We start from the raw sequence: 26,275 nt of genomic DNA, 5'->3' as shown, positions 1-26,275 counted from the left end.
AGCTTAATCTTGTTTTGACCTCTTTCCGGGAAATTACCTTCTGTTCCAGACAGAAGAGAAGAGGTGCCCTCACATGACATCTCCCTTCACCTGCACATCCCCAAGAGTGCTGGTCCATGGGGTCGGACGGACACCTCCCTCCTCCTTCATGCTATGTTCTTGGAGATGCCAAGAGGCTATTCCCTTATGCTCAGTCGTTCTAAACAACAGCTTTATTTTCCCATTTGGAAAGTAGTACCATTTTCCGATTTGGAAAGTAGTACCTTCTAGTAGGCACCAGCTGCTTCCACTTGCCTGGCCACAAGCCCTCTTTTTCCTCCATTTGTGCCCTGCTCCACAGTTGCCGGTTCTTCTCTCTCCCTCCTCTGCTCCGTGGACAAGCCCCAGCCTCGGCCTGGCCATCAGCATCGTGTTCAGAGAGGGCCACTTGCCCAAGCTGGGATATGAAGAGTTGGTGCAGAACTCAGCTCTGTCTCTCTCTGGGGTTGTCAATCAGTAGGCTGCCCTGCCATAGCATCCCAAGGGGCCAAGCGGCCCAAGAAGGAAGGTGACCCAGAGGAAAGAGCAACCAATAGATGGAGACACCTTGTCTTCAGTGGGTCCATCCCAGTGCCCTGAACTGGCTGTGTGCGAGTCCACCTCAGACCCTGTAGGCAGAAGAAATGGCATAGTCCCCCTTCTCTTGTTTCTTTATTAGCAACGAAAAGACTGATAGAGAAGTCACCTTATAAAAAATAGAAATTATAGAATTAAAAGGTGCAATAGAAGGTTTTTTTTTTTTAATTATTTCTATGTTCTAGTTAAAAAGCTTTGCCTAGTCAAAGCCCGCTGAGAATTTTCTTCTAGAGCCCTTGGTTCTTATATTTAGCTCTGTGATTCATTCTGAGTGTATTTAATGTTGCCTATGATTTATCTTGAATTAAGTGTGTAAATGACGTAAGGGTTCAAGGGTTTTCATTTTTTTCACGTGCACACCCACTTGTTCTGTTTTGTGTAACATTATCTTTTTATTCTGGGTCTCTCTGGTGATCAGATGGTCATGCCTCTTTAGAGTGATTTCTGGGCTCTTTATTGAGACACTGCCTTATGTGTCTGTTTTTATACAAGCATCACCTCTGCAAGGTTTCCACAGCTACAGCGAGTCTTCAAATGGGTAATTTAAAGGGGAAAGAATGTGATCAAAATATATTACATGAAAAAAATAAATTTCAAGATAGGGAGTTGATATCCTGGGACTTTATTCTTTATTTTTAAAATTTGACTATCTTTACCTTTGCATTTCTAGTTTGAGCTGATCATTTGCTTGTTTGTTTTTGAGACTGGGTCTTTATAGCCTAGGTTGGCTTGAAACTCACTATGTAGCTCAGGCTTGCCCGAAATTCATGATCCCCCTGCCTTAGCTTCCGGGGTGCTGGAACTACAGGTGTACCATTGGTTTTTGCATTTCACATAAACTTTACATCAGTTTGCTATTTTCTGCTACAAAACACTTCAAATTCTTGTGATTTTTATTGAATCTACACATTAGTTTGAAGACAAATGATCCTTGAAAAAATTGAGTCTTCCAGTCTAGGTGCTTGGAACAGCTCTCTACTTACTTAGATAATTGATTTCTCTTTAGAGTGTTGATTGTTTCGTGTATTTAAATTATCCATAAGCATTTAATAGTTTTGAATGCTACTGTAAATGGTGTTTTGGAAGTACAGTTTTCAACTGGCTCTCACTGGTAAGCAGATGTGTGCCGCTGATCTTATTTACTAACCTTGGGTGTCACAACCTTACCAGACAGATTGCTTCTGGTAGCTTCTGTGTGGATTCTTTGGGATTTTCAATGCATACAGTCATGCGTATACACGGACATGGTTCAATCTCTTCCTTTGCAATCTCTGTGGTCTTTTTTCTTTTTGTTACCTTATTTTTCTGGCTAAGGCTTCCAGAACAACGTGGAAGAAAGGGGTGAGAAAGCCCCCTTCTCTTGCTTGCTGTACTCGGGGAGAGACCCTGGGAGTGATGCCGGCTGTAAGTTTTTGAGCCCTTGTTAAATTTGAGAGGATCCATTCTGGTCCTAGTTTGCTGAGAGAGCTTAATCAAGAATGGAGTTTGAATTTTGCCAAATGCTTTTCTAAATCTAGTGAGATGACTCTTCACTTTTAATCTTTTAATGTGGTGAATTACATTAATTGGCTTCTGAATATTAAAATGATTTTTGGCATTTCTGTAACAAACTCCATTTAGTTATAATGTGTCATCCATTTTATGTATTGCCAGGTTTACTTTGCCAAAAAATGTATTAAGAATTTCTGCAAATGGATTTTGTGGATTCATTGGTGTGTAGTTTTCTTGTATTGCCTTTGCCTGTTCAGCAACCAAATAATGCTGGCCTCATAAAATAAGCTGGAAAGTGGCCCCTTCTGGTTCTAGGAGACCGAAGACGGGGCTATTTCTTCCTGAGATATTCAGAAGGGTGTAGTAAGGTCACTGGGATTTTCTTCGCAGGAAGGGTTTGAACACTGAGTCCAGTTCATTGAAGAGATACGGGGAGCCTCATCCTCCCTACTCAATGGGCTTGATAGTTTGGATTAAAGGGATCAATTTCATTGAAGTTATTAGATGTATTGATATAACATTTCCTTTTTATTTAAGGATTCTTTCTAATTCCCTTCTGGATACTGGTAATTTTTCTCCTTTTTTTCTCTCTCTCGAGCTTTTTAATTGTATTGATTTTTTAAAAAAGGAATTAACTTTTCTTTTCTTTTTTTTTTTTTTTTTAAATATTGGCTTTCTGTTTTGTTACTTCTGCTCGCTACATTTCCTTTTTTCTATTTACTCTGGGTTTACCTGGTTTCTGCTCGCATTTCTCTAGGCAGAGGTGGGTATTTTTTTGTTTGAAACATGTCCTCTTGAATCATTTATTATCCAAACTGCCATGATAGCACAGTGCAGGCTACACCCTACAAGCCTGCCCTCTATGCTCCCATTTCTAGTCCAGTGGATATATTATTTGAGCCATGGATTACTTAGAAATTTATTCTTTTAATTTCTAAAAATTTAAGGATTCCAATATATTGTTCTATAATGAATTTATAATTTGTTTCTATCGCAGTTTTTGAATGGGTCATATGAGTTTCAAAATTTGTTGAGACTTATGGTCCAGACTTGTTTATCCAGTCATCAGATGATGGGCCTTTCAGGTTTGCCTTGAAGGACTTGCACATCCCCGACAGAAATAGAGGTAGAAGTGTGGTAAGTGGCTCGTAACCCAGCTGCTTCTATGCCCGCAGACTCTCTTTTTGTCCTTTTCTTTTTCTAAGAAACCAAGCCAAAATGATAGGGAAATGTGGATTTTATTTCCTTCACAGACTACTTTCTTCACTTCAGCCTCATGGTACATTCTCCATTCCTTATACCTGTTGTATATTGCTGTCTACTCATCCCAAATAGGGATCCCATGTCAGACCAAAGTACAGATACCACCAAACTCCAACTTGGTGAACCAATGAGTTTTATTGGGGTTACTTATAGGAGTGGGGTTGAGGGGTCACTTACAGAAGCAGAAATGACTCAAAGACAGCTGCATCACCAAGCCCACCCCAGTATGGCTGATAGCTTGCAAAAGCTGGGAACCTGGAGCACACTGCATGGCCTGCAGGCAGCTCAACAGGTTGGACTAAAGTTCTTCCAGGCATCCTGACTTGTCTGGGGGTCTTCTTAGCAGCTCAATTCTGCTCCTCTGAGAGGAACTCTCAGCTTTTACTGCTTACTATAGCAGAGAAGTGGCCCGGCGAATCTGGTCCATTTCAGGGACTTCCTGAAGCTGTTTTGTTTCCCTTTCTGCTTGAGGAACTTCCCTATACTGCAGCATTGAATATTTTAATCTTGAAGGAAACTGTTCCACAACACTACCACAGAAGAGATGACTCTGAATTACCCACCTTCCTTCAGCAAAACTTTTTCAAATAAATCATTTTATTCTGCTGAAGAACATCCAGTAGATGAAACAGTATGGCATAGCTTGGGAACTCTCATGCCAGTCTGTCTAGCTGCTGCCAAAAACCAGAACATGTTTCATTTGGAAATGTCCTTTGTTCTTCTCCTGAGCTTTTGCAGACTCAAAGGTTTTTTAACTGTGGAAACCATCAATCCTTTGTGGTGGGCAGCATGTGCCAAGATAGCACCAATCTTCTGGAGACCTTGGCTCAAGGATGTTCCAGTTTGATTTCCATGGTGCCTTGGCTGGGACCACCCCTGTTTCCTATACATCTGGTGCCAACACAGTCAAGAAGGAGGAATTAAGTCAGAGGCACCAGAGAGTGAGACCCTCCAGGATTGTTAGGACCAGTTCTTCTTCCTCTGTACACTAGACAGTTGCCCAGCAGCTCAGGTGACGAAGCGCAGACTGCAGTTTTCGTGGAGAAGGAAGACAAGACACTGGGACATTCTCTTATTGCAGTGGCTGAGAGCGGAATGAAAGAAGTTTCAAATGTGGCTTCATTTGTCCTGGCTTCCCTGACTGCTATCTGAACGATAGCCACGGCTTCCAAACCAGGGCCTCTTCCTTCCCTACTGGCTTGCAGTTCCCACTCCTACCCCAACCCTTTCCCTGCCAGGAAAGATCTGGGTCCAAGCCCTACCCTCCCTTGAGGTATGAAAGAAACGTTTGCTAGCCGCATAGAATGGAAAGTGAGGACTAAGCAACCATTCAGCCCTCCTCCTCCGTCAGTTTTTATGTATATTTCGGGGCCAAGTACCAGGAGAGAGGAGGGTGTGGGTGAGGAGGTGCTTAACGGGAATGGCAGGTGACACCCTCCTAAGATATTCAAATTTAAATCTAAAACCAAGCAAACCTTTCAGAGGAACAGATTTGTCCCTGGGACCCGCTCGGTCAACCCCCCACCCCAGCCCCAGGGTTTTACAGGCATTCCTGATACATGACGGAAGTTATTCCTGCTATCAGAATGACATACCGATACTATATTTAACAACATGGACCATACGTGCTTTCCTGCATGGATTACAATGTACAGGCTGCTTTGAATTTTGCTCTCTCACACAACACTGAGAAGTTTGGCATCTTAGAGGACCCCTTCACTTGTACCCTATAAATGGCCGTTGAAGTCATTTCCAGTTTAGAACAAAAAAAAGTTTCCTAAATAATGCAGTATTGTTCAAACTTGGACACATGCCAGGGAGCATACGTGTAGGATAATTTGACAAAGTGATATTGCTGGGTCCATTTTGATAGTGCCAAACTGTCCTCCCAAACAAGATGGACCTATTGAATTTTACCAACAGTGTTCCTCTGTTTAACTTCGGACACCCTCTGACCCCCGCCATGTGTCTCATTAGTGGTTTCCATCAGAATGACAGCTCCCTTCCACCAGGGCTCTGGGGATGGATGGGTGGGTGGGGATGGGCAGGGTGAACAACTCACAGAAAATTTCTATTTGTTGAAAAACGGAGGAACATAAATATGTTTTGCCTAAAGTTAATGGCCTGTGGTAAAGAATGTCGATTTTCAAGCAGCCTTCCATGTCTTTTGGCTGGGGAAACAGTGGGGCAGTATGCTAGACACCTGGCCTCGGTTGGGATTTGGGGGGGGGGCTTAGCAGGCTGTGCCAGCAGAGTCGGTCCCGGCCTCCCCCTTGCCTCTCACTTAATGTACACATCACTGTGTTTGTACTTGGCTGTTTCTTCTACCAGAGAGGGAGGACCCGGGACTGGGGGATGGGAACGTGCTCTTCTGTCCTGGAGTTGGATGTCCCTACTTGGACTTCCAGTTGCATCTGGAACTTCCTTTTTGCACAGGTCCATGGCAGCATAGGTTTCCATGATCTCTTCCACACTTTTGATGCTCTGGCATCTTTTGGTACAGTTCCAGTTCTGGGAAAATTCTATCATGAGACCGCTGGGTGCCGTCTAATTTCTTTATCACTCTCCCTGTTCCCTAGGGGATCTCACTTGATACTCCCTTAGAACTTTGATCACAGCCATACTAAATAATCTATCATTTTGCTTCTCTGTTTCCCCAACACTGGGTTGAGAGCTAGTTATCTTAGTGGCAACAGTAATTGTGGTAATCTAGTGCTTCCTGGATGCCAGGCACATTAGTGTCAGCCATGAACTCAGACCTCACAATATCTTGGTATCTCCATCTCTGGCAACTTCTTGAACATTCTAGTGATTTTCAATTTAGATCTTTGTTCTCTAACTTATCCACAAGTTTTGGGGAAAACACCACCACCAACAACAAATAAGACATAATTGTTTTGAATCATGACATCCCTTAGCAAAAATATTCATCACATTTATTAAGATCCGAAACTATGAAGTAATAACAGGGCTGTTTTCTCATGAAGCCTGTCATCAAGACTGTCAGCTTTAGCTTCTGCGCCTTCAGTTTAAGGTTAGAACCCTCTCTGGCCATCCACTGGAGGTAGAATTGCTGTGCTGGAGAATTCCCCTGAAGAGAGAAATCAAACTGCAACACTAGTACCATTAGGAAATTACTCTCCCCTCCCAATTCTCCTAAATTCTTTGATGAGTGGATAAACATGGTTAGACTGAATTGGATTCAAAGCCTACCCAGCAATTTACCAGTCTTGAAATCTTGGCTGGAATTGTCAGACTTTCAAAGCCTCAGTTGTCTTATTGGTAAATATAAAGATATAGACAGGGACTGGTACAAAAATGATCAACAGTGTTTTGCTATTCTTCATTCTTGTCATCCTTATAAAATATTGGGTGAACAGCAGAGACACAAATAAATAACATGGTCCCTTGGCTTTAAGGAGTTCAGATATGTAGTAGGGGAGACAAAGCAGATCTCCAAATATCTTAAGAGAATGTGGTAGGCGCATCTGTGGAAGCCTGCCTGAGACACGGTGGAAGGAGGGAGATGTTTCTTTAGGAAGGCAGACAAGAGATACAGTAACTAAACTGACTTTTTTTTTTTTTTTTTTTTTTTTTTTTTTTTTTTTTGGTTTTTCGAGACAGGGTTTCTCTGTGTAGCTTTGCGTCTTTCCTGGAACTCACTTGGTAGCCCAGGCTGGCCTCGAACTCACAGAGATCCGCCTGGCTCTGCCTCCCGAGTGCTGGGATTAAAGGCGTGCGCCACCACCGCCCAGCCTAAACTGACTTTTGATGAATGAATATGGCTTTTTTTAAAGGTAGACACAGTGGGAAAGGATACGTCTGTTTAGGGCAGAGGACCTGTGTGAAAGCATGGAGAAAAAAACCTGCTTGGTATTTTTGATGAGTAATGGTTGGTCAGATTGTGAAGTGTCGGAGCTCGGACTACTAGGAGGGCAAGAGAGGATTTCAGAGGGAGAGGCAAGGGCCAGATTTTGAAGGGTTTTTGCATGAAGCATTTTGTGTGCCAATCTGAAGAGGTTGGATTTAACATCAGTAACACATCTTAAGAAGAAAAGAGATGCCATCAGATTTTCACTGTAGAAAAATCACTTTGGCAGGTTTGCCAACGAGGAACTAGAAAGGTGTGATGGTGGAGGCCTGGGAGCCAATTAGGGAAGCAAAGGCCCAGGTGAAAAGTGAGGAGGCCTGAGCTAAGAAAAACCGTGGTAGCAACGGAAGGGTACCAGGGAAATTCAAGAGGGACTTGGGAGGTAAACTGAAAAGAAACGTGTGCATGGAAGATTGGTGGTAGTCAAGACAGGACACCGACGGAGGCAGAGAACGTGGATGGGTCAGTTTGCAGTGTGGGAAAAAGGGGGCGGAGACAGGGCGATGAGTTTAACCTAGACTTTGTTGGGTATGAAATGTTTGTTACCTACTTAAAGATGAACAGAGGTCTTGATTAACTTTATAGACGTGGGGTCAGAGGCTAGGGTTGGAGCTGCAGACATGGAGTCTTGAGGGTAACTGTGATGGAAGACTCACCAAGATGGCGCCATAGTTAGTAACTATCGAAACACTGCTTCCTTGGCCTTCGCTTGTAATGGTCGAACGTAGAAAGTACTCAGATGAGGCCCCATAGGACCCATTGCCCCACGGGATCCATTGCCAGGGAGTGTCAAGGGGCGGCCTGCCATTTCATCCCCTTTCCAACAGGTGGCGCCCGGCCTGGCAGGAAGAAGGCGCCAGCAATGCTGGGCTGGGGGCAGTGGGCTAGAGCGCCGAGGTGGAGACGCTCTAGCCAGAGCCCAGTATTCAGTGGCCTGGCCCAGAAGACCCTGGGAACTGGGCTAAGATGAGCCCAAACCTCTGGTCCCAGGAAGTGCATGTGCACCCTCCCTCCCCCCATCGCGGGGGTCCTGTAGGACAGGTCTTATCTGAACCAGGTAGGAGGAGGGCCGGTCCCACTTTCTCCTTTGCAGTCCGCCCCAGGAGTGAGACTGATTGCTCTGGGGAAGGTGGACCTCGTCAGTCCTGGCACCACGGGGAATGACATGGCGTGAGGGCGTGGGCACGCTCACAAGGACAGGTTCCCCTCACCCCCGCCCCAGTCCTGGGGCTGCACCTCCCCTGGAGGGAACACAAAACTCTCCTGGCCGCTGAGCCGACTCCCTCCTGCACCTCTCCTGTTAAGCTGGAGAGGGCCCGACTCTGCGGGTGCGGATGTAGGGTCGGGTGGGTGCCCGGGGGAGGGAAGACACATGGAAAGAGCTGAAGGGCGGAGAGCGAGGCCTGGGGAGTGTAGGCTGCTGGGGACGAAGGGCCCGAGCCAGAACTGCTGGTGGTGTGCATGGGGTCCGGTGCAGGGCCAGGAGCAGGGCAGCTGAGGAAGGTACCAGTACGGTTGAGAGCAAAGAGGCAACCCCAAACACCTGCCCCGGGGTCTGCTCATGGGAGCTGGAGGAAAACCCTAACGTGAGAGATAGCAAAAAAAAAAAAAAAAAAAAAAAGGCAGCGGTGGTGTGAACGCGGTAGTCTTCCTTCCCAGGCTGCTGGGAAAAGAACGCCTGCTTGCTTGAAAGTAGCTGCTCCTTAGAGGGCCTGTGGCGAGCAGCAAATGAGATAATGTGTGTGAGAAGGGCAAAGAGCTGTGAAAATGCAAGATCCTATTAGTTAATTAGAATCTTTCAAGCCTACTGATGTTTGAGTGGCTAAGATGGCCTCTACCGGCAGCGGAGCAGACAGAGGGCTTCGCTAGTTCCGGGTTTGGGATTATGGGAGGCGTGGAGTAAAGGGTGTGTAAGGATTGTTTAGGGGTACACTGCAATACTGCAGTGTAAGGAAAAGGCTGCTGTCTGTCCTTTAGGTTCATCTTATTTCCTTATTTGGCTTCGATATTATTCCTTCCTCTATCACTCATGTTTGGAGCACTTTGCTGCATTTTTTTTTTTTTTAACCTCAAAAAGAGTCTGAAAAGGGAGGAAGATATCACTTAGGAGTATATTAGATACATTGGGTCGAGCAGGGAGGTGGGCAAAACAAACTGAAGGAATTATCAATAAACTCATAGCAACCTCTCTCCCACCCCTCAATGTGTCTAATATTCCTAAGTGAATCTGGGGCTCAGGATCGTGACTGGGGGAAGACCGATTGTTCCCTGTGTCACCGAGTGGTACAAACCCTCAAAGGCCATTCATTGAGCTAAAGACCGGGACCTTACATACCTGCTGCCAGCTCGCCAAGTCCCTAGTGACAAGGAGCTTGTCATGAGCCACTCAGCCCTCTAGCAGGGTTGGACTGTTGAAAAATTCTTTATGCTGAATGGATTTCTGTTTCTGTGCCGTTTGCTCTCCTTGGAGCCATATGGAATAAAATGCCTAACGCTGCTTCCACAAATATTTGAAGACTGTGAACACATTTCCTCCTTCCACTCACTACACAAGGCTCCTTTTCTTTAGACTAAACATGCCCAGTTATTTCAAAGAGCGAGGCAGTGTGGGGCAGAGGAAAGAACGCCAGCCCTGGAGTCAGCCGCTTCTGTGGTCAGCCCCCGCTCCTCCGCGGTAGCGTGCGATACCCGGACCTGCAGAATCTTTCTCAGGGTGAATGGAAATTCTCACTTAGCCGGTTCCTGTGGAGATGGGGGGCGGTGTACATTGGGTGATACATACGCTCACAGTAGGAACTTCAGTATACTAGCTGCTCTGTGTTGAGTTGCATGATTTACAGAGCATTTTACTTTTACCCGGAATACATTAGTGTGTGTCTAAATGCCTCTTAATATTTACTCTGTAAAGCGGAATAAAATAGTCTCAGTGGGGTTTGATGAGCAAAATAGCACAGGATTAGGTTATTCTGGGTATATCTCCATAACTCCAGACACAGGAGGTTTTTTTTCTAATCCCCCCCCCAAAAAAAACCCCCGTTTCTCACAGACTCAATGAAACCTTTTTAAAAAAAAAAATCAAGTAAAGCCCTAGATCTCTTTAACCAAGTGTTATTGTTCAAATGAGTTTGTCCCATTCTGCACTTTTTTAGTTTATTCAGATCTGTAACTATGGCTTTAGAAAGCGGCTCTGTGCTGTTGTCTATAAGCATCCTTGTATTTGTCCTCTTATTACAGCGCTTAAAATGGGGTTAGAAAAATAATGATGGAACCTACGGTAGAAGCCGGGCTGGTTTCTTACTGCTTGCTGTTGTGAGACCGTAAGCGAAGACGTTTCTACGCTGATTTTTGCACAAATCTGAGGTGCTGTTATGTTGTGAACCCATGTTAGAAAAGGAATGTGAAGGGAATGTCGGACAAGCTGCTGGCCGGGAACTCTGCTGCGGGTCACGTCCGCCAAGATAGTGCCTGTTTGGAAGGGGGAACCAGCGGCAAACTCGGTAGCCGACTCTTCATTTATGAAGTTTCATGTTTTCTCAGGTGCTCCCAGGGCTTTTAGAACGGAGGTCAGATTCTCCCCGCTGTGGAGGAGAAATTCTTCCCTCTAGAAATCAGTCAGTCCTGGTTGGAAGATTTCCTAACCCTTGGGACGTTAGAAAGCAAAGCTTTTCCCAGCCTTAGTTGGTCCCCAGCAGTGCGCGTGTTCCTCGGCTCCTTGCCTTTGTGTCGGAGCTGCTATCCGCTTTCTCGGTCTAACCGAGTTCTGTAGTCCACGCCATTTCAACGGCATCCCGCCCTTTACCACCCAAGTTATTCCTCTTCATCCTGAGCAGAGAGGATTCCCCGGGCCTGGGCTGGATTGCTTTTGTGGATCAGCAAAGCTTTCACTGACTTTCTTCCCTCGGGGGCTTAAACGTGCCCGCCCCCACGACCCTCTTGTTCCATGTGGGTAGACTGCTCCCCGGCCTTCAGAATGAGATCCTTTGTGGGGCACTCAGTCCATTAATTAGAAAATTGCCTTCATCTTCGATGCTGGTGCTTCGGCCTAGTGAGAATGAAAGTGGAATTGTTTGTAAGGCTCAAAGGTTCCATTGACAGCAAATATGAAAAAATATATAATGCAGAAGCTTTCCGCACGGGCGGTTGTTAAAATCAGAATGCCTTTACTCTATAGAAAACACTAGTTCAAATTTTGCTAAGTAATTTGGCCTTTAAAAGGTTTGGTGGTTAGTTAATGTAGGTAGGTAATCCTCTACTTGTAAAGGTACTAATTTAAATTGCGGTCTTAGAGGGTTTTTAAATACATCTGCAGCTTTTCATTTAGGACAAATTCCACATTCCTTCCGATGAACTACTCTTTCTGGTCCCCCTCTCCCCCCGCCTTCCAATCAGTGCTGGCGCCCAAAGGAAACACTTTTTTTTTTTTTTAAACCAAAGGTTACGCGGTATGGAGCCCCCAGTGCTTTGCGAAAGCCGTCCCCTCGGGCTGGAATGTTCTTTGTCTCTGGTAAATGTCTATTCATCACTCAAGACAACCCCTTCCTCCCTCCCCTTAATTACTTCCTCCCCTGTGCGCCCTCAAATTCTTGAACTTATTCATGCGGTATTTGTTAGGGGCCTGCTTTGTTGCCCACCCCATGGCGGGATCTGGAATACAAAAGGTGAATGAAACATGGGTTCAGACTTTGAGGATCTTAGGCTGGGAAAGAGGGGGCCGACCTGTTAGAAAATGTTCTGAAATCAAGGAGAAAATGTATAAAGTGCCACCCTTCCATCCTTCACTCACTTTATAACCCCGTGCATCGCCCGCGGAGGTTCAGCACGACCCTTTATTTCATGCCATGCCCGAAGAAGTATGCCCTGGACCGCGCTATGCGTTCTGATGACCCTCTCTCAGGTGCTGGCACTTTCAGTGTCTGCTGGGTGGCCCCAGCTCTGGGAGCGTGGTTAGATGCCCACAGGTTAGGTGCCCACAGGTTAGGTGCCGCAGGTTCAGCTGACCCACTGCGGTGCTCTGGTCGAATCTTGCTCGTCTGTATGGCCGGTCTTGGATGCCTCCAAGCCAGAGCTGCTGCGAACGAGGCGCCGAAGAGAGACCTGCAGCGCCCCCACTGGGCCAGCCTGCGCCGTGTCCCTAGCTCGTGCCTGAGCTGTTAGAATTTCAGCGTGCAGCTCCCAGCAGCACACAGGCACCACGATGCTCGGCACTTGGCGAAGATGCCTTTTTAAAAAAAGGATTATGGATTTTTTAAAAAAAATCTGTAGTTTTACCCACACCTCTAGGGTGTTTGCATTGTGATGGTACTGCGCGCAAATAAAGGAGGCTTGTGCTCCTAAGGAGCGGTCCCCCGCGCTGCTCCAGTTGGGGGCTGCGGCAGCTTCTGGCATGCCGACCACGTCGTGCTGCTGCAAAGGAAGCGTCCTGGTGCCACCCTGGTGATGGTGGTGACTTGGGCCCGCTTTATGTGGTCGTGGCCCTTCCATGACTGTGTTCACTTAGCCCAGAGGAGATAACAGAACTTGGTCATTCCCTAGCCCTTAAGTGTGTCCTTCCTTCATTGTTACCATGGGTAAAGGGCTCGGGGTTGCCGCGCTCTGGTGGTCCACGTTTTCGGACTCGTCGTCACTCCTAGGACTCAGCACCCACTTACGATGTAGAAAGAAATGGGTGCCACAACGAAAACCCTAGCCCTGAGGTGCTTTATGTCTAACAGCCACCTTCTGGGGCTGCGGACCTGTGCGTGGTCCAAGGGAAGGGTCGGGAGGGTCTCAGGCATTTGCCATCTTTGCCTGAGGCATTATCGCACGGGAAAGGGTTTCTTCAGCAGAATGTGGGGTTCAGGATTAGAGATCTGGCGAGGAAAGAGGGGGTCGGTACCCCGGGAGGCGCCCACGAGAGAGGCCCCCCTTCTCTGCAGCGGTGGGGAGGGGCTCTGCGGCGGGAGCGGGAAGGAGGGACACTGCAGCACGGTGGGCGGGCCAGGGGCGGGGCTCAGCGGGCTTTTAAAGACGGTGCCCGCTCGCTCCGCTCTGCCGCGGCCACCAGCACATCCCGGTGCATCTTCGCTGGCGCAGCAGCCCTCCTCTGCGGCAGCCGCGCCTCGCCTAACGGCGCAGTGCCGCAGGCTCGCCCGAGAGGCCGCTCGCCGCCGCCTGTGCCGCTGCCGCTGCCGCGGGCCGCCCTGCGCGGACCGTGGGCTGCGCCGACACCACCTCCGATCCTGTACGGTTGTGGGCGCCTCGGCGCGCCCTGTGCTCCGCAATCCTGCGGCGGGCGGCCTGGGATAATGCGGCCATGGTGCGCCGAGAACGCTTGCGCAGGTGGGTGCTGCCGGCCGTGCCGCGAGGGGGGTGTGGCCGGCCCGACTCCGTGTGGGTGCCGCTGCCACCCCGGAGCTGCCCGCGGCAAAATCCTCACCAAAAGGTGGCCGCGCTGCCCCGACTGAAAGGTAGTCGCTCGGCCCGAACTTGGGATCGCCCTCGCTGGTGATTTTTTTTAAAAACCCAGGGTCATTTGCGTGAGATTTAGGAAATTTAGGATCTCCATATTACCCTGGGAATTAGGGGTTTTTGTCAGGGTCTTCGCTGTGGTGTGGTTTAGGAGGTGGTGGTGGCGCGATTTGGGATTTGTGTACCCCGGAAACGCCCCGGTGCGTTCTAAGATTTGTAGAGCTGGTCATTGTTGTGGCGTGACTTAGGATTTCTAGACCCTGGTGCGTGATTTAGGAGCCGAGGAGCCGAGATTGCCGCGCGCGACTTACGATTTCCAGGTTCGGGCATCGCAGTGGCGTAGTTACTGCATAGGTGTGACTGGACCTTGCCGCGCTGTGCGACCGCGGCAGTAAGTGTTGTTCCAAAGCCAGAAATGGGACCCTCGGGAGGCCGGGCACACGGCCAGACTGTTAAAATGTTATGAGAAGTGTTTCCTTCGTTTTGTGGGTTCACAGCGTAGTTTGCGCTGAGAAGTGGTCAAATGGGCCGGTTTGGTGGTATTAGATAAATGTGTTTTTACATCATTTACAGAAATAAGAAATCACGGCACGTAAAGTTTGTTTCGAGAGTGTGCTGAATTTTTAATCTAAATCATGGCGCCATCAAATAATGGGGATTTGACTTAAAAATATGTTTTTAACCCTTTCGCCTGCTTGCCAGTTTGCTTGACCACTGATAATTGTTAAATGTTCGGGGCGGGGGTGGGGGGGTATTTTTACCAGGGTAACTAAGACAGAACGGCGGGGGGGGGGGCGCCCCCCTCTCCTGAGTGGAGGAGGTGCACGTACGGACGTGGGTGTGGCACCTCGGTTCCCCTGCGAGCGGGCGGGCGGGCGGGAAGCCCCTGCTCCCGCTGTAGCCCCTCCCCGTCTTCTGCTGAGTCACTGCGATTCAGTCGGAGACCTGCACGGATGCCCCGGAGGCCACGTGAAAATGTACGAACAGGTAACAGGACCAAATGGGACTGAGGAAAACAACCGAACAAATAAAAATGGACAATAACAACAAAAAACCCCAAACCTAACACTTGTGTTATTTGCCTTTCAAGGAGGTTCGGCGGTAAAGCCCGTTAGCGGATCACAGACTGCGATAAAACCATCATGTTCTGGCACTCTTCCAGTCATTTCTAGTATTGCCTTGAAAGGTAGAACCAAGCCATTGTGGCTGTTCAGTGGACAGAGACTTTGGAGGGTGAAAAAAATACCCAGAGTCCAAGTCTGAAGTTCAGGCAGGCAGTCGAGGTTTCTCAAGGGGTGTTGGTTTTTCCCCACCATGTCAGGTTTATTGTTAGAGTTTAAAAAAAAAAAAAAAGAGCCACCCTCCCCCCAAAAAGCCAGTTTCGTGAGGTTGCAGGTAAGGCGCCATAGGGCGTTCTTCTCTACGGAGTGAGCCAACAAGCCGGAGTCCACGAGGACTCTGGCAATGACTTTGTTTTACCTGTAGCTGCCTTCCTGGCATCTCTAGTTTCAGTTTAGGATGCATTATCCCATTTTGTCTAGGGAACCCTCTCCTTGGTGACCATGGCAAGTCACAAATAGAGGAAATGGTTTCTAATCCCGCTCTAATTCTTGCCTCCAGTATAGATAAATTGATCTGGACCTTTAGAATTCGGGTGTAGCAAGCTGGGGGGGGGGCACAAATCTGTGCTTTCCTTCCACAGACAAAACCAAGTCCTGAGTGCTAGGTGTGTGGGTGGGGTCTTAATTTAAAAAAGGGAATTGCCTCAAGAGTCTGCTAAGAAAGCAAAAATATAATCTGCTGCCCAGACTTCTAAGAGATTAGATATTCAGGGTCAGGGCAAAGCTGCTTACTGGATGTGAAGTGCTGCAGCTATCTGGCTCTCATTCCCCACCCCTCCGTCCCCCCTGCCCCCTCCCACTCCCGTACCTCCTCCCCCACCCCCTCCTACTTCCCCCACCCCCCCTTTCTCCCCCACCCCTCCCTCCTCCCCCGCCCCGCCCACCTCCCTCCTCTCCCGCCCCGCCCACCTCCCTCCCCCACCCCGCCCACCTCCTCCCTCCCCCACCCCGTCCCTCCTCCTCCCCCGTCCCTCCTCCCCCACCCCCGCCCCGCCCATCAGTTTCTTAGCCCAAATCCAGACAGTAGTGCCAAATGGGTCTTCACTTGGCCAGAGGACATGTATTAAAGAATCAAGAGCAGCTCTCTGCTTAAGAACATGTAATAGTTACATATATGCTTGAGGATCACATATGGAGAGAATGGTGGTAAGAGGTACGGTGAGTGCCAAATAGAAGAGACGTTTATCACACTTTTTTGGTAAACTCTTCTGCCATGGCCACGTGGGGTGGTTATCAAAGTATTTACCTCACTGTCAAAGTTTCCCACCCCATGTTCCGTTTTGTTTTTTGGAAATGGACAATGTCACCTTGGCTGCTTTTCCCACAGGATGAGGGAGTGGTGGGTCCAAGTGGGGCTACTGGCCGTGCCCTTGCTGGCTGCGTACCTGCACATCCCACCTCCTCAGCTCTCCCCTGCTCTGCACTCATGGAAGACGTCGGGCAAGTTTTTCACCTACAAGGGACTTCGCATCTTCTACCAAGGTGAGAACTGGACTGTTGGAGAATCCCAAGGACATGGGTCATGTAGGTCCCAGATGAGGTCCTTATTTTGTGTCCCTTGGTCTCTGTTGCTCCATAGTGATGGAGGGGAGTAACCCCGTTTGTATAAAGTGTACCTGAAATAATGGACTAATTCCCTTCATTCTTGAAAGCAGGGGAGTCAGCAGTGGAGGGAGGGCCGGGGTGGGTGGGGCCGTACCTGGTTTAGTAAGTTTCTTCCAGCTCCATCGGACACTAGTTTTCTCTTGAGCGCCCCCTAGTGTCAGGTAACGTGTATATTTAGAGACCTTTCCACACCTTTGTTCCCCACCCCCGCCCATTCCCACATGTCATTTTATTATTTCCCATGATTTGTTATATGTATCTAAACCTGATAAGATTTACTGGGGATTATTATAGCTGCTACTTAATTACCACACTCAAGGCATTCTGTTATATTTTTAACTTTCATTATCTTCATTTTTTCATTTAATCACAACAGCACTTGGAGATAGGTGCCATTAATCTCATTTTATAGGTGAAGAGACTGAGAAACAGATTGGAAAAGATCTCTTTTGGGCGGGGGTCAAGAGCAATAACGAAAAATGTTTGTTTTTCGTAAACCGTTTTTCATTATTGCTCCTGACCTCCTCTCATTTGTTATATACAGTCAGGTAAGTATGAAGACTTCTTTATGTTGGCTTGTTGGTTCTTCTCCAGAACTAATATTAATTAATATTATTTGTGTAGATTCTTCAGGATAAGTACAGTACATGATATTGTAATTGCTAATTAAATAATTTTTGAAAACTTATTACCAAAATTTAATGCCATTGACAGTATTAATTTAAATCCAGTACTGTGGCAAGGTAGTCTATTGTTTGACTGATTTGAAAGATGTCACGTACAGAAGAAAGTTCATGTTCCTATTAGCCTATTTTTGTAGCAGATAGAATTTTGTAAGTTCGTTTCAGAGTTGGGTGTGTCTGCTATACTGGATAGAGAGTACGAACTCAGGTGCTCCAGGGGTAAGAACTCTGAGATCATAGGAAATGTGATAAACCAGGGATAAGGTACAAAGACTCTTTAGTTTTGCTGTGATTATAACATTTTAATTGGTTTTACTTTTTATTTAACTGGTTTACTTTTTACTAAATGAAAAATAATTTGCATTTTAATATTAATAACTAAAACATGGGAATGTCTCTAAAAAATTTAAGTGATAATCAGTAAACTGTTTCCAGAATTTTCATGTAAAGTGTGCCATTTACAATTTAAAATACTAGTAAGAGGAAGCTCCTCTTATCTGAAGTATTGTAAGCTTGCATTTAAAGAGCAGCATTTTAATAGCATTAATTTGGTCTGATCCTTTGTACTGAATTAGATTTTGGTGTCTTCGAGGCTACTTTGCAGGGAGTTTGCCTGATTTCTCTCTCTTCCTTCTAGACTCTGCCGGTGTTGTTGGAAGCCCTGAGATAGTTGTGCTTTTACATGGCTTTCCAACATCCAGCTACGATTGGTACAAGGTAATGAAGTTTGGTTTCTAGGTCCTGTCATGCCCTAAAAAACTCAAACCCTAGAATTTTTTTATTTTTGTCAGCCCTAGAAGGCTCTTGCAGATTTGAACTGCTTGATAAAAATCTCATTAAATGTAGAATTGCTTTTCATGTCCTATAAGGGAGTAAAAAAATTGGCTGTCCAGAAAAGATCATTGCCAAGTTAAAGGCTGGAGTTATACTCGCAATATATTATATGCTAGGAATCACCCCTTATCCCAGAGGATCACCCAGGCCTGTGGTGGTTTCATGATATTTTTTCACGTTATCCAAGCTGACATACAGGCATGAGTCTCGTGGGCTGCTGTGGGCAGGGCAGTGGCACATGAGAGCAGAGTACATGGCATGCTTGCTTTCTTACAGATCTGGGAAGGTCTGACCCTAAGGTTTCATCGAGTGATTGCCCTGGACTTCTTGGGCTTTGGCTTCAGTGACAAACCGGTGAGCAGCAGCTAGGTGGACCCCGGGATGGCGGGGTGGCTATGGATGTTAGTCAGGCTCTGTCTGGTGACGTCATGCTGTGTCTCTGGCTTTCCTTTCCTTAGCGACCACATCAGTATTCCATATTTGAGCAAGCGAGCATCGTGGAGTCCCTTCTTCGTCACCTGGGACTCCAGAACCGCAGAATCAACCTGCTGTCTCATGACTATGGAGATATTGTTGCCCAGGAGCTGTTGTACAGGTCAGTGAGACCAGACTTCTGTCCTTGGCACAGGTGTCAGGAGCTTAAGATGACATGAAGTCCAACTGTTTTGGGATCTTCAAACCTCTGAGGGTTGTCTGCAGCCTCCTGCAAGGGTACCAGTTGCTCAGCTACATGTGTGTTTCTTCTTGCCCTGTTACAGGTACAAGCAGAATCGATCTGGCCGGCTTACCATAAAGAGTCTCTGTCTGTCAAACGGAGGTAATTGCCTTGGTGGAGGTGGAAAGTGGGATGTAGCCTAGAAAAGCCATCTTTTAAGTCATAAAGACATCTAAGGGTAATCTTATATTATGAGCAGACACTAGACATAGGGTATCTTTTACCTTTACTGTGCCATGAATAGTTTTGATAGTTGATAGCATTTATGGAAGACATGTTTTCAAACATACAGAAAATAAAAGGATAACCAAGGGGGTGTGGCAAGATAACTCAGTGGTTGAGGGTGCCAAGTCTTGCTGCCAAGTCTGTCAATAGGAATTGGATTCTGGAACCCCCCACACTGTTGAAGGAGAGAACTGACTCCTGACCTCTGCACATGGGTCTTGGCCCCCATGTACACGTGAACACAATAAATAAATGGTTTTGTTTTGTTCTGTTTTTTAAAAAAGCTGGGTATGGTGGTGGATGCCTTTAATCCCAGTACTTGGGAAGCAGAGGTAGGCAGATCTCTTAGTTTAAAGCCAGCCTGATCTATATAACGAGTTCTAGGACAGCTAGGACTACACAAAGAAACCTTGTCCCCCAAACAAAAACAAAAAACAAAACAAACAAAAAAGGACCACCACAAATGTGATCCTGTTGATCTGGCTGGTAAGTTGCCTTACTAAACTCTTAATTGGTGGCAGTGCCAGGTGTCAGCTGGGAATGAATGAGTGTTATCTGGAGTTTATTTTTCTTTGTCATTGAGGAGTTCATTGATCCAGAAATGCCCAAATGCCCCTACCTGAACGTCTTGAGGGTGGCTGGGAAGAAGTACCAGTGCAAAAGAAAAGTCATTTTCTTTTACTGGAACCTACTTTACAAGTGTGTTTGCAGACGAGTTCATTAACAGCACTGTGTACTCTGTGAGCACTGGGAGGAGATGCTGAAGGGCGTTTAGGCCTAGGCATCAATGCATTATGGAAGAGCACATGAATTACTTTATCCATCTTTGTACCTTTAAAATGAGGAAAGAATTCCAGTGTGTTGTAATTTGACTGCTAAGCAGAGAATCTCACAGAAATGAGCAGTATATATAATCATTCCTCAGCTTGGTACACATATGCAGTTCTGTGCTGAGTGTAAGTTGTTAGGCAGTGCATAGCTGTTTTTATTCATAATTCTGTTTTGGCAGTGAAAGCCTCAAATTTAGTAAGCATGCCTAGGGTGATTAGTTTCTGGTAATGCTGTGCTTCTAACTTAGTGTTGGGAAATGACTAAGAAGTCTCTTTTTCCACAGGTATTTTTCCTGAGACCCACCGCCCTCTTCTTCTCCAAAAGGTCGGCAGCTCCACTGCACAGCTCCTCAGTTCAGACGTCTGTGACATTCAACACACACACAAACCTAGGACCTTCTAAGGGCCATACCTGCAGTGACAAGCCAGACTACTGAAATCTTCATTATTATGAATTCACATTCAAGTTCATTTTTCTCTCCTTAGTCAAACAAAGCAGGCTCTCTTACACAAAACCAAAGGTTTCTGAGAAACAGGAGAAATACAACTATATGAAGATCTTTGTCATAAGCATGATGTTTAAATAAATGAGATCCTAGGCTAAACTTGATGATTTCATCAGTTACATTTAGGGATTATACATTTTTTTTTTCAGAAGAAGATATGGCTAAGTTTTATTTTATCTGGTATAAAACATTTTGTCTTGGGGAGTTGTCAACTTCTCTGGATCCTTGATTTGTACTTTCACTTCTTATCTGCAGCTCCTCAAAGATGGAGGTGTGCTCTCACCTATCCTCACACGGCTCATGAACTTCTTTGTGTTCTCTCGAGGGTAAGTCATCATTGAGGACTGAGTGTGAGCTGTGAACTTTCTGAGTGGGCAAAGGGGCAGATAGTCTGGCCTTCTGAGGTCCTAGTTCTGTCTGGTGCTCTGAATTCCTTCCACATGTCTGACCTTCCTGCGTTTGTACTCTTTTCAGTCTCACTCCAGTCTTTGGACCATATACTCGACCTTCTGAGAGTGAGCTGTGGGACATGTGGGCTGGGATCCGCAACAATGATGGGAACTTGGTCATTGATAGGTAAGACCTTGCTCTAGGCCCCAGCAAGCTCTCTTGGAGAGAGAGGCAGGTGCAAGGTTACATTCTGCTCCTTGCTGGCTTACTCCATGTCACAACAAGGCTGGTGAGGGATTATGAGACAAACCTGAAACAGTCCTGCTCTCTGTTTTCCAACAAAGAAATCAAGCACAGGGTAAACCTTACTCCTAAAGCATTTGGCACAGAGAATGTGGACAAATAGTTGCAAATCTTAGTGCTTATGTGCATGAAAATGACTCAGTGACTTTGACATATTATCCTTCTTTAGACTTTTGGATAATATTAAATATTTCAGAATGTTTTAATCATAGTTTTGAAAGGAGCCTATCTGTCTCTTAAGTACAAAGCTCTTCCTTTGCCTGTTTCTCCAGTAGCAACATGGTTTGAGAAGCCAGGCTTTGGTTTAGATGAGACTGTAGCTGTTTCCTTGGAGACTGGAGACGGTAACATGCATCGCTCCTTTTGCCAGCTGCCCTGTGACTCCCTGTGTTATAACTGCTGGCTTTGCTGTGAACTCTGTATGAGAGGCGCTCCTCCCTCCCTATCCTAACCCACAAGATCCTTAATACAGTTTAAAAATATTAATCAAACTAAAAAAACAAGCATGCCTTGCTTCTCCTGTTTTGCCTTACTAACTGCCCCGGAGTTAGGGAGAGCAGTCAGAATGCCGTCTGGGCTGCAGTGTGGCTGGTGACCGCTTCTAGAGCAGGAAGAGTTCTCAACTCCTTGGTGAGATGCAGTGCAGTGATCGAGCCCTGATCCCAGAAATTCCTACACTGGCACTTTTAGAGGTGGCTATCAAATCAGAGATTATGTGGTTTGGTTTTAGTTTCAAATGATGAATTTGTTTAAAAAAAAAAAAAGTGCTTTCTCAGCCACAGAGCTAGTTAGTAGTAGTGGAATCAAAACTGGATTCTTAGACCCAGGTTTTAAATTATGTACACTCCAAACCAACTGTAATCCTTCAGAAGATCTCATTTCCTGCTTAATAAATGTAAAGAACCATCAGTGCTCATGTTGACAGTCACCTTTGTGTCTACATGGTAGTTAACACAATGGATGCAGTAGGCTAGCTATTCCCGGGCCCCGAGGCTGCTTCTGTGTGAGGACACTTCTCTGTGGCTCTGTGGCCTCTGGAACTGCACTGATAATAGTTCTTGTTCCACTCTTGCTGACTCACCTGTGCTGTATGTAGTCTTTTACAGTACATCAATCAAAGGAAGAAATTCAGGAGACGCTGGGTGGGAGCACTTGCTTCTGTGACCATCCCCAGTGAGTATCTGTGTGTAGTCTTCTGTCACTTCTTGACAGGGACCCTTGGGGAATAATGACTTAACATAATTACCACTCATAAAATCTCCATGCAGGGTTGCCAGGGTTAGCAAATAAAAACATGCATCCAAGTCAATCTGAGTTTTACATAAAAAATAGCTACTTTTAGTATAAGTATGTGCTATAAAATATTTAGGACATACTTTTTACCCTTATCCCCCGTACTGAAACTCACAGAGATCCCAGTGCCAGGATTAAAGGCATATGCCACCACTGCCCAGCTAACTGCCCAGTCTTTATTCACTGGCAATCCTATTCCAAACACCTGGAATGCCAGAGTGAGGGTGTAAGGCACTGAGGTACTACTATAGATGGAGCTGGTATGGCTTACCTGCTATGGTAAATATGAACTGTTGGGACAGCAAGCTAGTAAGGGCATTAGTGAAGGTCGTAGATACCGGGCTGTCCTCTCTTCCACATAAAAGGGAATTAGCACAGATCACTAGCCTCACATACTAGTGGTCAAGATGCTAGAGGGCAGTTACAACAGAGGGAACTTCGAAGGATGATGATTCTAGCTACATTTCTAGAAAGAAGATCTTGAAAGTGAGCTTACTCCTTTGGGTTCAGAGTACAGAAGAGCAAGAAGGGACCACATAGTTCTATGTAGAAGACTGACTGGCCTGTTCCCTAAGTTCTTTATAGCTCACTTAATAAGAATGTTTTCTATCATAACATTTTTATTCACAGATTTTTAAAAAAAAAAAATAAGTGGAGGGAGGTCAGTTTGAGGGTAGCAATAGGAGCATAGATGGGAGTTGTTAGAAATTCCTTCTTCTTCTCTTTCCTAGTTCATTTTATCTACGGGCCATTGGATCCTATAAACCCCTATCCAGAGTTTCTGGAGCTGTACAGGTGAGTCCTCCTCAGAGGTCTGTTTTGTTAGTATTTCATCCTGACAGGGTTGCTGGCACTCGATATTGCCTCTGACCTCACTGGAAACATACAGTAAATAGACCTAGATAGGGACAGGAAATCTTATTCTCACCAAAGTAGAAAGATCAAGAGATTTGATTACACATTCTCTGGATTCATACATCTGGATTCATGCATCCTATTTTCACTGTCATGGCTGTTATCATATTCCTAAGTATAGAGGAAAGAGGAAAAAAACCTTTATGTGAACCGAACATCTTAAGAAATGTGTTAGTCTGACTGTAAAGCCAGTTCACTGACCTCAACTGAGCAGACTTCAGTGAGCAGTTATGAACAGCTCACTATGAAAAATGCTTTTTCATTTTTCATTGGTTGTTACTCTCTCAGGGTAGTTATTCAGAAGGTGCTGGAATATGAAATCTTGACTGTCACGTAAGAGTGTTCCATACCTTCCTGTGCCCTAGTAGAACGCTCTGGCAATCCACAGCTTGCTTACAGTTTAAACATCCCTCATGAGGTTAAGGAGGTTCTCTGTCTGTCTTTGCTTGGGCAGTGAGCTGCTGAGTGAGCACCTGTTGTTGCTTCTCTAAGGAGCTGGAGTCATGACTTTTTGAGGACTGTTACCGAAGTGTTGTATTTGCAAGATGTTGTCTGTTGTGTTCTGAACAATTGAACCAGTTTAAGTGGAACTGGCAAGTTTATCTGGCTGAGGTATAGTTCCCAAGTAGAAGAGGAATAAGCTTTGTTTGCTTCTTCCAGTGTGGTATGTCTCCAGGGGCATCTACGGGGCTTCCCATCGCTTACATCCTCTCATCCTCCAACCTTAAGTTCACCTCCATGCTGTTCTCTTCCACTAGGAAAACGCTGCCGCGGTCCACAGTGTCGATTCTGGATGACCACATTAGCCACTACCCACAGCTAGAGGATCCCATGGGCTTCTTGAATGCATATATGGGCTTCATCAACTCCTTCTGAGCTGGAAAGAGTAGCTTCCCTGTATTAATTACTCCCCATTCTCGTATCTGTGTGTATTCCACTTAGAAATGCCCAAAAGAGGTCCTGGCAATCAAATACTATTCTTTCATAAAGTCCATTTTATTCACACTGGTGAACAAATTATAGAAAATAGGCAGCAAAAACTCTAAGGATGACATGATAATCCATCTCTCATTCTCTAAAGGGTGACATGATATTCCTCCCCTCATTATTACTGTGAAATCTGACCAAGTGTAGGGATCTACTGTTGTTTTGTGTTATTAGAACATTCTGATGAACAGCACTTCTCAATTATGCAGAAAAACAGCATTGGAAATTTTTTCATAAAATACTTAAAAAAAAAAATCCCCCCCCCCCCCCCCCCCGCATTCTGTGGACTTTGCTGAAATATTTAGAAATGCTAACTTCTGGCCCAACCCTAATTGGAATCCTGTAGTAAAGAGTGAGGGAGGAGCTTGCTTATATCCCCTTCAAGCTCTCTATACCGCACAGCTATGAGAAGGAATATCTTGTCACACCTTACATTTAGTTTCATCAGCTGCTTCTAATTATAGACATTTTGTTGAAACAGACATTGGCTTAGCGGGCTGGGGATGTAGCTCAGTGGTAGTGTGTCTGCCTAGCAAGCTAAAACCCAGCTTGGGTTCAATCCCCAGCACTGCCCCCCCCCCCAAAAAAAAAAAAAACCTCACCAAACCAAAGTAGAATCATTGGCATAAATGATACAGTGTTCTGAATATGCTTTTAAGGCTGATTAGCATACTCAAGTGTGTAGTTTTTAGGGGTATTAAAACAGTTGGCCTGTACTTGCTAGAGTAGAGAACCTCATCACACATATAATTTGTAAATAAATAGTTTCCAATTATTTACAGAATTCCTAAAACCACAAGGTATTAACCAGTTGCGTCTGTGCCCGAGATTTACTGTTCCTGGCTAGGAAGTCCAAGCCGAGCAGTATGTAACAGCCTGCCTCCTCGCATCAGAGCTTAGGTGCATGCTCCTTGAGGGCTGGAGTGGAGTGGAGGGGCCGCTGTAACAGCCACATGTCCACCAACACCTTAGGATGATGGCTGCTTAGCATCCCACTGGCTGTTCAGAAAGGCTTTCTCATGTAACTCAGCGACTCCTATACTGAGAGACAGGCAAGTCCCCAGACACTTAAGAACAAATGCTGAAAGACCTAAGCGCAAATGGTGCTGAATACTTTTTTAAGCAACAGTTTTAACTGTCTTAGTTAAAGCAGCATTATTGATTATTTTAAATTCATTTTTTAAAATTAGAAATTTCAAGTATAGCAACTTTGAAACTGGAATGAATGAGTGTTTATTTTCTATTAATAAAAACAAAATGTGACAAAAATGGATTCCGGCTTCCCCTCCCCCTCCCCCCTTCTGGGACAAAATTTTCCAACATTGCCAAGAGTTTTCATACATTAAAAAAGGCATATAATGAAGCCAAGCAGCTGTAGAATAGCATACATAGATAGTATCTGGTTTTCAAGATCATTCAAAGCTGCATTGTCATACCAAAGCTGAACAAGTGAGACAATGAGAAGGGATGAACACTAAAATCCATGCACAAGACAAATATTTGCTTGATCTGCTGGCTCAGGGCCAAACAATGGATTTGCTTCTTCAAAGTCTATTAATCTTTAAGTGTGATTCTGGGAAATTCATGCCACTAAAACTCCACCAATAGGGAGAGCATAGCCACATCACCTTTCCCAGCAAGAACCTATCCCACAGAAGCCAAGATAACATCCACAGGTGTTCTCTCTTTGCTTCTCACAGTCACCTGCATGGTCACTCCATCTGCCAAGGCCAGCCTAGACCGCACTAATAAGTCACAGCCACCTCTGTATACACCTGAGAGAAGAAAGTTAGGAAAAGTATATTAAGAACTTCAAATAAGCCCTGACTAATGGAATTTGTCATGTTTTGCCTGTACCTCCTTTCTATTATTTTAGTTTCATACTGATAGAAATTTATAGGAAATGAATCCTACAAACAATCCTACTTTTTAAATGTTCTTATGAAAGCCAGGAATATGGATGGTATTGAGTATCACTGACTTAGTGTACTCAGGGAGTGGTGCTGGCAGCTGTTAGAGATGCCAGTATTTTCGGCCAGATGTGCCTCCTCAAAGAATAAGGAGAGCCTGTAAAGGTCTCCAATGTTGAATGACAGGCCACAGCAGGGCAGGGAGTGCCCATTCACACCCTTCCTTTTAAACTCTGCACTTTTCAAAGGGAAAGCTGATGGGAATCTCTTA

General features: G+C 45.7%; 2 protein-coding genes and 1 long non-coding RNA gene across 4 annotated transcripts in view; 1 reads left to right on the top strand and 2 right to left on the bottom strand.

Annotated features, from left to right (window-relative positions):
• Window positions 1-6,279: 6,279 nt before the first annotated feature.
• Window positions 6,280-8,072, bottom strand: LOC121827904 (uncharacterized). The gene is made up of 2 exons (XR_006070232.2): window positions 7,897-8,072; window positions 6,280-6,460 (listed from the first exon to the last, which is right to left on the bottom strand). It is a non-coding gene; the product is annotated as an uncharacterized LOC121827904 (long non-coding RNA).
• A 5,197-nt stretch (window positions 8,073-13,269) lies between these two features.
• On the top strand, window positions 13,270-25,363 carry Mest (mesoderm specific transcript). The gene is made up of 12 exons (XM_076566562.1): window positions 13,270-13,558; window positions 16,136-16,290; window positions 17,734-17,813; window positions 18,207-18,284; window positions 18,389-18,525; window positions 18,689-18,747; window positions 19,985-20,025; window positions 20,462-20,532; window positions 20,681-20,782; window positions 21,996-22,072; window positions 22,924-22,987; window positions 23,866-25,363. Exons 1-12 carry the CDS (start codon window positions 13,533-13,535, stop codon window positions 23,981-23,983), a joined length of 1,008 nt encoding a protein of 335 aa, XP_076422677.1. The 5' UTR covers window positions 13,270-13,532; the 3' UTR covers window positions 23,984-25,363.
• Window positions 25,312-26,275, bottom strand: part of Copg2 (coat protein complex I subunit gamma 2) — a 135,763-nt gene continuing 134,799 nt past the window's right edge. For both annotated transcript variants that reach the window (XM_042272992.2, XM_006979420.4), the window contains one exon: window positions 25,312-25,869. In XM_042272992.2, the coding sequence (XP_042128926.1) occupies window positions 25,739-25,869 (131 nt within the window). In that variant the 3' untranslated portion in view covers window positions 25,312-25,738. The remainder of the gene's footprint in view (window positions 25,870-26,275) is intronic.

This window comes from Peromyscus maniculatus, chromosome 3, assembly GCF_049852395.1.
Source record: "Peromyscus maniculatus bairdii isolate BWxNUB_F1_BW_parent chromosome 3, HU_Pman_BW_mat_3.1, whole genome shotgun sequence".
NCBI lineage: Eukaryota > Metazoa > Chordata > Mammalia > Rodentia > Cricetidae > Peromyscus > Peromyscus maniculatus.
The sequence above is the reverse complement of the archived record's forward strand: the minus strand, read 5'-3'. Positions and strand labels throughout refer to the sequence as shown.